At 42.1% G+C, this 14,603-nt stretch overlaps 1 protein-coding gene across 1 annotated transcript; it reads left to right on the top strand.

The window, feature by feature from the left end:
* Positions 1–3,686: 3,686 nt before the first annotated feature.
* On the top strand, positions 3,687–14,354 carry cnppd1 (cyclin Pas1/PHO80 domain containing 1). Its single transcript, XM_063212129.1, has 8 exons — positions 3,687–3,911; positions 4,622–4,724; positions 5,260–5,341; positions 6,746–6,866; positions 8,318–8,446; positions 9,325–9,386; positions 10,203–10,320; positions 10,953–14,354. The coding sequence occupies exons 1-8, from the start codon at positions 3,849–3,851 to the stop codon at positions 11,625–11,627; spliced, it is 1,353 nt and encodes a 450-aa protein (XP_063068199.1). The 5' UTR covers positions 3,687–3,848; the 3' UTR covers positions 11,628–14,354.
* The last annotated feature ends 249 nt before the right edge of the window (positions 14,355–14,603 follow it).

Raw genomic sequence — 14,603 nt, 5'->3', positions numbered from 1 at the left:
ACGTTCGGAAAATCACAGAATAGCAAATATTACATCCGCGTTCCCATGAAACTATCAGAAGGAAGACGGGCGTCTTCAGATTCCAACCCCATCGTGCACTGCTTTACATTTTTTAACGCCATCTGCCCACCGTCACAAAGATTAGTGTTACATAGAAGGGGTATATATACTGCACCCCTTTGTCAAATAATGTACTGGGTACTACAGAGTAAATTATGGAGTTTGAAGTCTGGGATTACCAGTTTCGCCTGTTCTAAAATTCAGGGCTGATATTAGCGCAAGGGGACCGGTCCAAATTGCGTTAGGGCCGCGGTGGCCAGAGGCGATTCTAGGGTAAGTTGGGGCCCCAAGCGAAAAGGCGAAAGAATGAACATTCACAACAAATCGCCACTACTGTAGTTTAAAATCTTGACTATTATTCACCATCTAGGGGCTTGGGGGCCCCAAGCGGCTGCCTGCCTGGCCTGGTGACAAGATACCCCTCTGGCGGCGGCCCACCGGGTATCACAGATTGCAGGGGTGGAAAGTAACTAATTACATGTACTCAAATTACTGTAATTAAGTACTTTTATGAGTAACTTGTAATTTTTTAAGTAGTTTTTAAAATGTGTAATTTTACTCTTACTCAAATTACATTTTGGCCCAAGTAGTTTTACTTACAAACCCCAACTCCGGTGAAGTTGGGACGTTTGGTAAACAGTGAATAAAATCAAAATGCTATCATTTTCAAAACATTCAATCTATTCATTAGATGGGGAATAGTGAAAAGACAACATATTAAGTGTTAAGTATTAACCGAGAAAAAATATTGTTTTGGGGGACATATGTACTCATTTCTAATTTGATAAATGCAACACGTCTCAAAAGAGTTGGGATGGGGACAATAAAAGGCAGCAAATGTCGAGGAAGACTAAAAACAAAACAAAAGACAACACTTAACAGTTAAATACCTTAACCGATGAGATGATTTTATATAAAAAACAGTGTTAATTCCCATCTTGGACATAATTTCACCATCTTAAATGGTGAGTGTGTTCCTTGTCATGTTTTGCAATGTGTTCCTTTCTGTAGTGCTTACAGTGTGACAGGTCTTGACCAAAAGCCCACCATTTTATCACCTGCTGGTCCTTATGATGGAGCCAAACTGTTAAAAAATAGTAGAGAATGCAATTTGACCTTACTATGTGGCAGTAATCGAAGATCTCCCTTCAAAATATAATGCATGAGTGGCTTTTCATGCTGTTTAAAACCCATTTATACCATTCAGCACTGTATTTAACTCTACAGATGAGTGAGAACATCTTAACCAATGCACTACTGCACCCGCATGCCATCATGGAGGCTGACTTTTGAAGCTAGCACGAACACAAGCTGGATGGTCCATTTTCACTGTAGCACAGGATGTGCAATGCTCTATTATTGTCAAAAAGAATGGATTTCTACAACTTCTGCCGACTTCTGTAAGCAAAGGACAGTTTCCCATGTCTTCTGGGTCTATTTCAAGTGAGCTCAGGTGATAAGGAGAATGTTACACCCCTGTATCATTTGCACGCATTAAGCATTCTTAATATGGTCAATTGTCAATAGCTCTAATTCCTGGAGTGCTAGAGTGAGACTACAGCCAATATATATTTCATGATGTCATGAACCTATACAATGATTTTAATAACAAAAATATGTCTTATATACACTCAATCGTGGTAAGTCAAAGGGAAGTCAAAAATGTATGTAATAACTATGGTAATTATTCCCTTTGCATCTTTAATTCTGAGTGACTCAGCCTCTCTGTGATGATCTTATACCTGGACACCTATATTGTCCGTCAGTACAATTCATTTTGAAATGTTCTTCCTTGTTGTTTTATCTTATTTGGATGTTTACTAAATTTCACTGATCCCCGTCCCAACTTATTTGAGACGTGTTGCATTTATCAAATTAGAAATGAGTGCATATGTCCCCCAAAACAATATTTTTTCTCGGATTTAACACTTAATATGTTGTCTTTTCACTATTCTCCACCTAAGAAATAGATTGAATGTTTTGAAAATGATAGCATTTTGATTATATTCACTGTTTACCAAACGTCCCAACTTCACCTGAGTTGGGGTTTGTAATTACATGTGAACCTGCCTTGAGTACTGAGTAAATTCTGATAGGTAGAGACAAATGAAATTAAGGAAAACATCTGCCAGAAATGAAGGAACCTGTGCATATTTATCATTTCACATACAGTAAATTATCTATTTTGGACTAATCCATTGCATGATTATCCAGCGCCCATCGGAATCATGTCACTGGTTTGACAGCCCAATAGTCGGCAATGGGCAGACCCTGGGCCTGCTTATTATTTTGATTCTGCTCAAAAGTACATGACCAAGTCGGTCTGGCAAACATGGGTATTTGAAGTTCATATCCGTCTCATTTTTGAAGACAATAAAAGTTTAGTATTTAAACTTCCCCACTGCAAATAAGCCAGAGTCAAGAGTGGCCTGATTGAACGTTTCAACCATAACGAGGCATTTGATATGTAGATGCAGGTTGAAGGCCCTCTGAGAATACGGTGCTCAGGGCCAGGTCAACGCTCGCAGGGTTTTGTTGTCACGATAGCCAGGTTATTGGAAGATGACTGGTGCAGAAATAGGCAGAGGTCACGGAGGGCGCTATTCAAGAAGAAGAATGGAATTTCTCGATGGAAAAGCTAACTGAAAGCAACTAAGTAACTTTTACTCAAATTACATTTTGAAAGAAGTAATTTTGTACTTACTGGAGTAGATTTCCAAAGAGGTAATTTTACTTTACCTCTGAGTAGATTCCAAAACAAGTAATGATACTTTTACTCAATTACATTTTTTCTGTACTCTTTCCACCTCTGACAGATTGCCACTCCGAGCCTGCTGAAGTGTGTGTGCAGGGAGAGAGAGAGTGGGCATTGATCAGAGGTGGAAAGAGTACAGAAAATGGATAATCATGCAATGGATTAGTCCAAAATAGATCATTTACTGTATGTGAAATGATAAATACGCACAGGTTCCTTCATTTCTGGCAGATGTTTCCCTTAATTTCATTTTTCTCTACCTATCAGAATTTACTCAGTAGGCTACTCAAGGCAGGTTCAAATGTAATTAAGTAAAACTACTTGGGCCAAAATGTAATTTGAGTAAGAGTAAAATTAAAATTTTTAAAAACTACTTAAAAAATTACAAGTTATTCATAAAAGTACTTAATTACAGTAATTTGAGTACATGTAATTAGTTACTTTCCACCCCTGGCATTGATCAACACTATAATTGGCCATTTTTTCCTCTGCCCCTTTGTCTTTGGATAGCCAAATATGTCGTAGCAGTTGCACAAACGCACACACACCACTCCACAGGACTTTGGGGTTGATGGCCTCTTCAGTACAAAATGTGCATTCATCTGCAGAGCTGCCAGAGAGTTTTTGTAGCCTACAGACTGCATTGCAAAGTAGGCCTATTGCTGACAACAATGTCTGACATAGCTTACTTAAAACGTAGGTCTACTAAAACTATAATAGCATAATACAAAACTACATTTGAAACAATTGTCAAATAGGTTTCCCAACTCAATGGGTTTATAAATGCAAAAACTCACTGTGGTGAGGCCTGTGTGGCCGACGCCTCTACCACAGAGCACAGAAGTCGTTTGCACATGGGCGTACACAGTGCGGTTGCGTAACCAGTCAGATGAGTTTCTACGTTCCGTTCCCTTCCGAACGAAACAACTCGTCTGACCATCTGAGGGCTCTAGAGGTAGAGCACGCCCTCTCTTTAGCTGCACTGTGAGTTTTGTAGGGATTTCACTTTTAATGTTCGTTTTATTCGAACAAAATGGATTTTGATCAGCTATTTGACGAGCGAACATTTCCGTTTTCGGACTTCCAAGAGTTTACGGTAGGTAATTGTGTTTTTACGCGTAAGGCTTTTTGGCTAGCCTAGCAAGCTGTATGCTTAGTAGATCCATCTCTTTGCTATAAGCTAAATAAGCTGCTAGCTTAATCGTCAACAAAGACCATGGGAAACCCAGTGGTTCATACACACGAATAACACAAGTTTGCGAAATATGAGGCATTTCAATACTTGACCATGACTATTCCAGCCATGTAGAAGGTGCATTTCTAATCATAGTCATCTTTGGATAGTTGGCAGGACATCTTGTACTTAGTGTACCTACGACTACTAGTCTTCTACTGACCTCGGCAAGACTACGGTAGACAGTGAAGTTTTGCTATGCTAGGTAGGTAGACAGATTAAACGTCAATGGTCACACAAACCCCTTTGGTTGCGTGATTGTCTTGACGAAGAGACAGTATGAGATTCTTCTGTCTCCAATGGTTAAAGTTCAGACAACGTGCCATTCTTTGGTTTGTAATTTGTATATAGCTGATGCTAGTAGGAAACTTCACTGTGTAGCTACCCGCCATATTTTAGCTGTCAAAGTAAGTAGTCCATGCAAAGGTTAGCATAGGCGGCAGCAGTCATGCTGCTAATGTTGTGGGAACTGCTAACAACATGACGTCTCCGACAATGTTAATACGTCGAGAGTTGTTTACTCATCAACAAGTGAACTAGTCTTGACACTGTCGTCTGATGTGTGTTTGCAGTTTCTTCCCGGACACCAGCAACTAGCAGCCCGTGTTCGAAAGCGTTTATACTATGGCCTTGATCCAGATACCTCATTGGATGCCCTGTCCTGCCCGGTAACAGGTGAGTTGTCCATCTCATCATAATGGCCTAGAACCACAGACTTAACTAGAACTGGTCTACACTAGATACGAAACCTTGATGTAGTTGTGTAAACTAAACTGAAGCTTTTGTAAGTGGGGTAATTTGGTGTGTTGTAAGCTGTCTCATCCCAGCCTATTATATTTTGATCCTTCTAACTTAACTCTGCTCTGTCAGTAAACTTATCTTTGTCTTTTAGACAATAAATGTCATTGTTTACACTATCACAACACCCTTTTGCTATATATATATTATATTTTAAGATCTATAATGGATGGGTCAAGCAAATTATTAGCTGATTGCTCATTACCAAAGTGATGTAATGCAGCATGCTTGCAGTATCACTAGGCTATTTTAAGTTGACCTGTGCAATCATTGTGACTCATGGTTTGCATGTAGGAATACGTTACTCTGCCTAAAGTTTATCAGATGGGTGTGTGTAGTTGCTTTGATGACTATATGGATACGTTGCTGCCTGGTAAAAGTATCTCACGTCAATGTTCATGTGTCTTGCTAGACATTGCTGTGGAACTGCTTCAGAAATCTGCACCGAGTCCTATCCGCAAACTCCAGAAGAAATATGCTGCTCATGTGGCCAGGTGAGTCCCTCTTCTCCAATGCCAGTGATGCATGCAAGTGAATTTTCTGAAGCAAAGCGAAATTCGCCATTCAGTCTTATGAGACAGTCGAAGAAGGGTAATGCAAAAAGGTTGAGACCGTTTTAATCTTCGGCAAATGAGGATCAAATTTCTCAATTTCTCCATCTTGAAATGAACAAGATCAATGTTAACCGATTTGATTTACCACTGCAGCATGTGCACTGCTGAGCAGTCAGAATGGAACAATGAATTTGACATGGCTGATATTGCATTCATGTGCCTCTGGCGGGTTGACTATTTTTTTGCATCCAATTCAGTCCATCAGTACTATCAATTCTTCCTGTTATGAGACTTTGTAAATGTAGTCACACAATCTGCTATGCACACCCATAGACACTATTGTATTTCATGAAAGTCCTAGGCTGGTGTTGTCAAAGAGGGCTTTGGATTCTGAAATGAATAGCCAACAAAGAGAGAGGAACACCGAGTTATATGGGTCAGTGGGAGGGTTTGTACTGTAGTTGACTTTGCCGTTGAGATTTAGAGTTGATGTTTGACAATTGTATGCTGTGTTCCATAACGGGCCCAGCAGTTTGGTATGTCATGGAAAGTATCCACACCCCTGCCTCTGGAACTAGCCTATGCAATATGCCTGTTTAGAATGTCCAGACCTACGAAGAGGCTGTGCAGACTGCAAGGACAAGGGCATATGTTGCGCTTGAACATATGAATATGGTTTACCCTTTGAAGACATTCATAGGCAGGCTAGAAAATACATGGGTTCTACATTTTTGTTTTCTCCTGACTGCGCGAAACTAGCTGCACACAACTCAACCTCTGATTGTTGGAAACCGCTGTCGGTCAAAAAATTAGCTCACGTGGTTGGCTGCCAGTGTCTTGCCCCTCCTCACAACACTGTGTTTACAAAAAAATACATCTATAGGCTAGAATAGTAAGCACTTTTTTTCATGCTTTAGTTCTGATCAACAATCAAAACAATCTCCCACACAATATTCTTAGAGGAACAGTGTTACAGCATGCAACAGGGAACAGTTCACAAGTCTTTATTTGACATTTTCTCAAGTAGTTATGTAAGCATGATGGGGAGAGTGTCGCCATTAATTCACATGATCGTTGTGTTGTGATGCCCATGGGCTGAAATAATTTGCGGCGCGTGTGCCTTCTCGCTCTTGTCACATTGCACCCTGGGTTTGGTGAAAACCTTTATTTGCATGCAGCCTTTGGTTAGTTTATCAAATGGGTGCCATGGATATTGTTCTTTTTATTGGTCCCCAAATACCAATGCTGTCATTAATGTCCCTGTTCCTCATTCTGGTGATGGATGGAAAAGTACAGATACAGTAAATCTAAATATATTTGCATTCTGTGGGTTTATTCCTGCAGAGAGGCTTGCATCTCGCCCTGTGCTATGATGTTGGCCCTGGTGTACATCGAGAGACTACGACACAGAAACCCTGAATACCTGCAACAGATCTCCTCCTCAGACCTCTTTCTCATATCCATGGTATGTGTCTATGCATAGTACTAGTGCTGTAAATATTGTTATTCATCCAGAATGAAATTGAGGTGTGTGTGTGTGTGTGTGTGTGTGTGTGTGTGTGTGTGTGTGTGTGTGTGTGTGTGTGTGTGTGTGTGTGTGTGTGTGTGTGTGTGAGAGAGAGTGAGAGTGCAAGAGATAGCAGGTCATGTGATATGTGCAGTCATTCTCGAGGCTGCTCCTTCATGAGAAAGCAGTCCACACGTGTCTGCAATTGCAGACGGAAAAGATAAGATGTTACCTTTTTTATCAGGATGTGTCTCAACAGCTGTGATGTCTGCATTTTCTCCAAGCCCCATAGCCCACAAGCCTAAACTTGTTTGGAGGTTTCTCGGTTTTTAATAATATAACATGAAATGAACAATTATGGGGCAAATTTGCAGCATCAAGAAAATGCCAATGTTGCAATGATTTGTAGCCAGAGATTAAGTAACACACTGGTTTCAAAGTCAAGTTAACTAACTACTTGCATGCGTACTCTTTTATTTTCACACAATGATGTACAGATTAATTTTAGTCTAAATTATAAGCAGTTCTCGGTCTCTCTACTGACGACAACTCTGCTCCAAAGCTACATTGTGACTATGGTTGTTTTCTCCAAACACCCAAATGCCTGGTCCGGTCACCACTCAAGTTCAGTTATGAGGGCTTAGTAAGAAACTGTGTACCATGCTCCAAGTAATATCAGCGGAATGCATAATGAACTCAGCAGGTTGTTTAATGGCAGTATTGGCTCAATAAGACTGCAAGATCCCATTCTTCAAGTACAGGGATAATGACATTTTCCATCATGCAGTGTATGCCATCCTCTGTTCCAGCAAGACTCTTGTAACACTAAGAACTGCACATTGTGTCAATTGTGCAATGCAAATACAGTTATTTTACAGCCCTATGTAGCAGACAGTCAATGCAATCGTCTGCTGTGTCAATTGTCAAAGAAGTGAAAGTTGTCTTGATTGTCAAAGCCATGTAGTTGAGGCCAATATGGTTAGCCCAACTTTGTGAAATTAGACATCACTCTTCATTTCTTTATGAAATGTACGATTAATGGCAAGGTATTTTTCCGATATTCTGGAAACAAACACACTAGGGTAATCTGTGTAGGTTGCACACATGATTTGAAATTTCAGTCCTCCCTGTACCTACAGGGAGTGTACACAGTAGGCATCTTGTAGACATAACAATAATCTCTATCTGGGTCCTGCAGCATAGCGTTCTAATACACTCATACTACATACAAGGCCCGAAAGGATCCAGGTTCTAGCCTGGCCTGGGGCAATTCCAAGCCCTTCCCATCACTCCCTCCTAGTATTTAGCTGTCGCTCTCTGCTATCCAAATCAGGACAGAAAGGCCAAAAACTACCTTTAAAAAAACAACAACAACAAAAACAATCTCTACATTCACTGTCCCCTTACAGATGGTGGCCAGTAAGTACCTGTACGACGAAGGTGAAGAGGAGGAGGTGTTTAACGACGAGTGGGGAGCAGCGGGCAAACTGGACACGCAAACGGTCAACACCCTGGAGATGAACTTCCTCAACGCCATTGTGAGTATGCTAGTTTAGTTTAGTTGACAGGTCCCACGTAGTTCGGTAACGCTTTATAATAAGGTTCTTCTAATAAGCGTTTATAGTCATTAGTAAGCAGGTAGTAATACCCTTACAAGTGCCCAATAACATGCTTATTAACTTTGTTAACATCTTATAAGCTGCTTATTATGTGTTTATAGTGGTTAATTTTTTTAGTCTTATAATTTACATTGGGACACATATCCATATTGATATGCTGACTAATACTAGATATGAAGGTGTCGAAAAAAACTAAATTTTCAAGATGGCTGCCATGTGTACCGATATTCATGCTTTTACTCAAATAAAGTTACTCATCAGATGTTAACAACGTGAATAAGCATGTTAACAAAGTTAATAAGCATGTTATTGGGCACTTGCAAGGGGATTAATACCTGCTTACTAGTGACTATTAACGCTTATTAGAAGAACCTTATTATAAAGCGTTACAGACAGTTCTAGTACCAGTTAGGTATGAAGCTAATTTACATCTGTGGTCCCTGGGCAGGCAACTATTTAAGGGCACGGTCATTTCAAATTAGCCTATGGCTATAAATGCTATGATGCTTTTCTGTTAAGCTGTTGTGTAGCCTACATGATGTGTATCTGTCCCTATCAAACACACACGCAATAAGAAAGCCGTACAAGTCCTGGGTGATTGTCCTGTGTTAAGAGTCTCTCAGTGCGGTAAAGAAAAGCTAGCATCTATCTTCTCGCTGCACAGTATTTAAAAGTTAAATGCAGTGTTGGCATTAAGCATTTTAATAGAATTTTAATTCAATTTTTAGCTGTTTTGTGGCTTCCAGCTGGTAGGTTTCAAAATCACCTGTGATCATAAATGTCTTCTGTGTTTATAGGAGTGGAGCCTGTTTACTGAACCCAAAGAGTTCTTTGACATGTTGAGACAACTAGAAGCAAGGTAAGTACACACACACACACACATACATACACACAAACACACACACAGTGCAAATATGTCTATCTCTACTGGAAAAAAAGCTAGCAGCACACACCACTTCTTGTGACCTCCATCCCTGAGATCACCTGTGTGTCCTGATTTCTTTATCACCTTGTTAAGCTCGACTATTCGGCGTCAGCCCCTTTTTTCCTCATGACCCATTTAAACCTGTGTACTCTTGAAGCTAGTACACCTGGGCTTACTTAACCTGGGCAACCTCGGTAGATTCCATGTCTGATCACTCTACAAGTGTGAGATGTGAAGTGCTCTCTTTTGCCCATTTGTTAACTTTGTGAAGCACATTGAGTTGCACCTGTGTATGAAATGCGCTATATAAATAAACTTGCCTTGCCTCTTTTTAACTACAGTAAGACAGCTTGAAGTTGTCCCATCAGATTAACGCCAATATAATGTTTGTCCTTTTCCCATAGCTCTTCATTATTTGTTTTTCTAAATTATATATTATCCGAGCCTGTGTATTGAACACTTTTCTAACTGTTGTTGTCCACCTCAATATCACAGAACGACAGCATTCATTAATTCCAATATAATGCATTTCTTCGCCCTACTTCACTTATTACTTATAGTATTATACTGAGGCTATGTATCTAACAATGTCCGAAAGTGAATGTCCCCCTCAGTATTGAACAACAAGAGGAGATTCATTCCAACATAATGTATTTCTTTTCTCCACTTCACAGTTGTTTTGGCCCAGTTGCATATACTGCAGCCGTGTATTGCCATGTCCCTTTCTAACTTGTTGATTTCCCTTCTCAGTATCGCGGAGCGGCAGGGCATGAAGCGCGGCTGGTTCACCTACACGGACCTGTGCGTGCTGCTGGAGCAGTCGTCATGGCGACAAGCTCTGGCTGCCATCTACCAGCACTTTACCATGGTGAGGCCCTTTTACACACATTCACACACACACCTCTGAGTAGAGCTGACCTCCATTATGGCGGCACACACACACACACACACACACACACACACACACACACACACACACACACACACACACACACACACACACACACACACACACACGGTGAAAGCCTCTTCAATTCAATTCTTCATTCCAGACCCAGGGAGACCTAAAATACAACACCTCCTCACACAAACACTTATGCACATGCACATACACAGTTTAGACGCACTTGCTCTCTCTCACTGCCACACAAATGCACAAGCAAGCAAGTTCCTACTATTCTCTCTCTCTCTCTCTCTCTCTCTCTCTCTCTCTCTCTCTCTCTCTCTCTCTCTCTCTCTCTCTCTCTCTCTCTCTCTCTCTCTCTCTCTCTCTCTCTGTCACTCTGTTCTCACTCTCTTTGTCACTCACTCACTCTGTCTCTCTCTCACACACCACACACAGACGCACGTATAAAAACACACACAAGATTTGCCATTGATGCAGTATGTCTTCGTCTGTGTTTCCCCGGCCCCCCAGGTTACATGCTGGGTCTCCTGTAAATTCCTCGTTTCCTTCAGGGTTCGTATTAAAACATTGCCACTCTTTTGTCTTGCCTCCAGGTTGCCTGCATGGTGGGTCTCCTGTACCTGACCAGTGTGGCCAGTCTGATCGCCGCCTCCACCCTGCTGCACCAGCTCAGCACCAGCCTCCGCGTCGCCCACCTGCCCACCCCCGCCCCCATCCCCATCCACATCCCCATCCCCATCCCCGTGTCCTCCCCCAACTGCTGCGTCCCCGACACGGAGAGTCAGGACCACCCCCCCACCACCTCCACCGCTTCTCCTCCCTTCTCAGTCCCCTCCGAGACCCCGGCCTCGACCTCCACGCTCTCCCCAGACGCGGTGCTCTGCTTGTGGGACTCGCTCCTCTCCACTCTGGCTTTGTCCGACCCACCTCTACCTCCGCCCCAGCCGGACGCATACCAGCCCCACTCCTCCTCCGGGTCTCTGCGGTGTGTGGGTTGCTCTGACCTCCACCGGCCCTGGCAGTGTGGCGGCTCCATCGCCCAAAACGTCACCCTTCCCACGCACTGCGGTCGAGCCTCACACCCCTCCTCACTCCTCGGGCCCTGGCTCCCCCTTCCAGCCCTGCTCAGCGGCTCTCCCCTGGCCCACCATCACCACCATCACCAACACCACCACCAAAGCGGACTGGACCCTCTGCTAGGCCGCGGAAGCTGCCCACACACCTCGCTACCCTTTGGGAAGGTGCCCACCCTCCTCGTCCCCGGTTAGGAAATTGGAGAGCGGAGGGAAGCTTGCAGCCTCTTTGTTTTTTTCCACATTATCGACGAGAGGCATTACCGTAATGCAACAATATAAACCAGCGCTATTACCATATAGTCCTCCCCTCCTGTTACATCTCCAAACACTCACGAGGCCTTCGCGTCACTCCTTCCATCTCCATCTGTTTTGAACAAACTACGCCGCTTTAATCCTTGGATAGCCAAAACCTCACCAATAGCAACTGTGGTGCTCAATTATAGTCCTCCATTTTATAGTCCTCAAGTTTTTTTTTTGCCTTCTAGGCAACAGATGAAATCATCATAAACCCCCCCACTCCCACAGTCAAAGATTTAGGCAAGTGTGGTGTGACTAAAATGGTATGAGCTTCATCCAGAAGCTTTGCAGCTTTAAAAAAAAAAAGAATAGCGAACGAGCTTGTGAGCTTTAGCAAGTGGCGATATTAAGGCTCCGTTCAGCAGTGTCTGTTCATACAGTAGTGGCACTGTAGTGGAGCAGCGGTGGGTTTGTGGAGGATCATTTGTTGTTCTGTTGTGTTTGTGTGCGCTTGTACAGCTTTTTTTGTCGGATCAGCTTTTTTGAGGCTTGGGTTTGGCTGTTTGAGCAGAGGGGAGTTTGAAGTCTTTGTGGCTTGTTGGTCACCCCTTTTATAGTGTGTGCGTGCGTGTGTGTGTACTCCATTAATCCTGCTTTGCAAACAAAAGCTTTTGGTGTGTGTGTGTGGTGAATGAGTGGGTGACTTTATAATGACTTTAATAGAAGAATGTGATGTTGTGTGTTCAGCCAGCCTTAGTTCCGCATTGCAGTGTAAGCTGTAGGGGTGACAAATGAGATTAGGATGGATAACGAGGGTTTACATGTAATTTAGCACAAGAATATTGAAGGTGTCTGACCAAGCCCAGTCTTGGGTTACTGGCATATCCAGTTAAGATGACGTTGGGAGCGTTTTGAATTGTTTTGCAAAAGGGAAGGCGCTTGGGCAAGTTTGCAGTGAAAGACCATTTATGAAAAGTCTGCTGTGTGAATTGTCAGGAAACTAAAGTGAATATCACGAGACACAGTTGGTGTTCCCCAAAGGGACTTGATAGTGAAGTTCTTTTTACTCTTACTTTTCAGTCACTTTCCACTTCTAGTGTGGAAAAAATGCTTTTGTTTCTGTTTAGAGACATAAACGACAATGCCGTCTCTTATCAGGTTGGTAGAGATTGTCCGGTTGTAAACTGGTGCAGACAGCAGTTTATGGATTTACACGGAAGTTGCGGTGTAGTTGACCATACGCTGTTGGCGTCCAGATTCAGTCTGAAGCTATGTTTAGGCTGGGGTGACTTCATTAACGGATGGTTCCATTGTTCACACATTAATCATAAGATTGTTCCAAAGTCGTTTTCCCGTGTGTAAAGGTGTCATTCGTCTCAGCTTTGGCAGAGGTGAGCCCTAATAGTACAACTCATACAATTGTAAAATCGTACGCTTTTTTATGTGAAAAAAAAACAAACAAATAAAAAATACATGTACATATGTTTTAAAAAGTTTCAAATCTTGAAAAATCGAACTGGAGGGGAGAACATGTTTACAAAAACAGAGAAAATCAGCCTAATTTCCAACACTTTTTCAAACATGCTCGATTGGTGAGGGTATTACATTTTTTTTATTAGAATTTTGCCAACCTACAACTTCAGCACTGAACTCAGAAAGAAACAACGAAACAAACAGAAAAAAGGCCATGTTGTTTTTTCTTTTCTGTTAGAATCTTCAAAGTACCTCAGTATGGCCTGTCTTCTCTAAAACGTCTGCAAAATTAGTCAAGATGGACTCTTTTTTTTTTTTTGCCTCCATGTCATTTGGGTCACATGATCAGGAACGCTCCCAGGTTGGACTGCAAAACCACAGCACACAGCATGTTCCTGATAGTCCACCTCCAGTACACCTGCTAAGATGTTAGTTGAACCATACCTCAGTGAACATCTCTGTAATGCTAGTCAATGTACATTATGACAGTGGTGTAGGCTAGACACAGTCTGGACTCATTTCAGTAGAAGTTCTTTCAAAGTGTGCTTTTTTTTACAGAGCAGTTGTCCATGCTTGGCCATCGTGCATTTTGCTAATGTTACTATCCCTGTGCACCTTATGAGAGACCATAGACATTTGTGTTCTTTGAAGTGTGTGTGTGTGGACTCAAGAGTGGGACAAGGAGGTGGTACTTTATTGGTCAGCTCTTTTGGCCAATGATGATCTCCTGTGCTGTCGTCCCGGTGGCAGATTGATGTGAAGGGGAGTGGCCTAAGCAAGCAGGTCCAGCCTCCTCTTAAAGTCTTGCACCTCTCTCAGTCTTGAACCCTTTTCGGTATCATTGGGCACACACACACACACACACACACACACACACACACACACACACACACACACACACACACACACACACACACACACACACACACGTGGACGCTTTCAGCTTAGTTCTTTCCTCACATATCGGAATTGGGTGAAATGTTTTCTCCTGGAACCTTGGAAGTTCTTTTTTTCCCCTTAAAGTTTTTGTTCCAAGGAACATTTTTAGTTGCCATGTGCCATTGCAAAGGGTTTTGTTTTTGCCTAGGTGGCAAGTAATACAAACCAAGTTCAACCAATCTTTGGCGCAGGATGGTGTGCAGTGTTCTGTAGATAACATGTACAAAGCACTCACCCTTGTGTAATAAAAATGCCATTTAAAGGATCACACTTGTTGTTGCTGATGATTTATAATTTAAATACAAATATAACTAGATTGCATTCTCACAGAAAATGCTGGAAGCGGGCTTGCCTTTTGGGTCAGAGATGAGCAGTTTTATTTTTGATATCTCTATCCCTAAATTAAAAACAAACTACTATTGAGAAATCAAAGCTAAAAGAAATGTTGGAAAAATCCATCCATCCAGTCAGAAGTTATGTGCCAAACAATTCAGCCATCTTGAAAGTGATGTAGCTCCG

This window comes from Engraulis encrasicolus, chromosome 12, assembly GCF_034702125.1.
Source record: "Engraulis encrasicolus isolate BLACKSEA-1 chromosome 12, IST_EnEncr_1.0, whole genome shotgun sequence".
NCBI classification, from domain to species: domain Eukaryota; kingdom Metazoa; phylum Chordata; class Actinopteri; order Clupeiformes; family Engraulidae; genus Engraulis; species Engraulis encrasicolus.
Note: the sequence above shows the minus strand (reverse complement) of the source record. Positions and strands in the feature narration are given on the sequence as shown.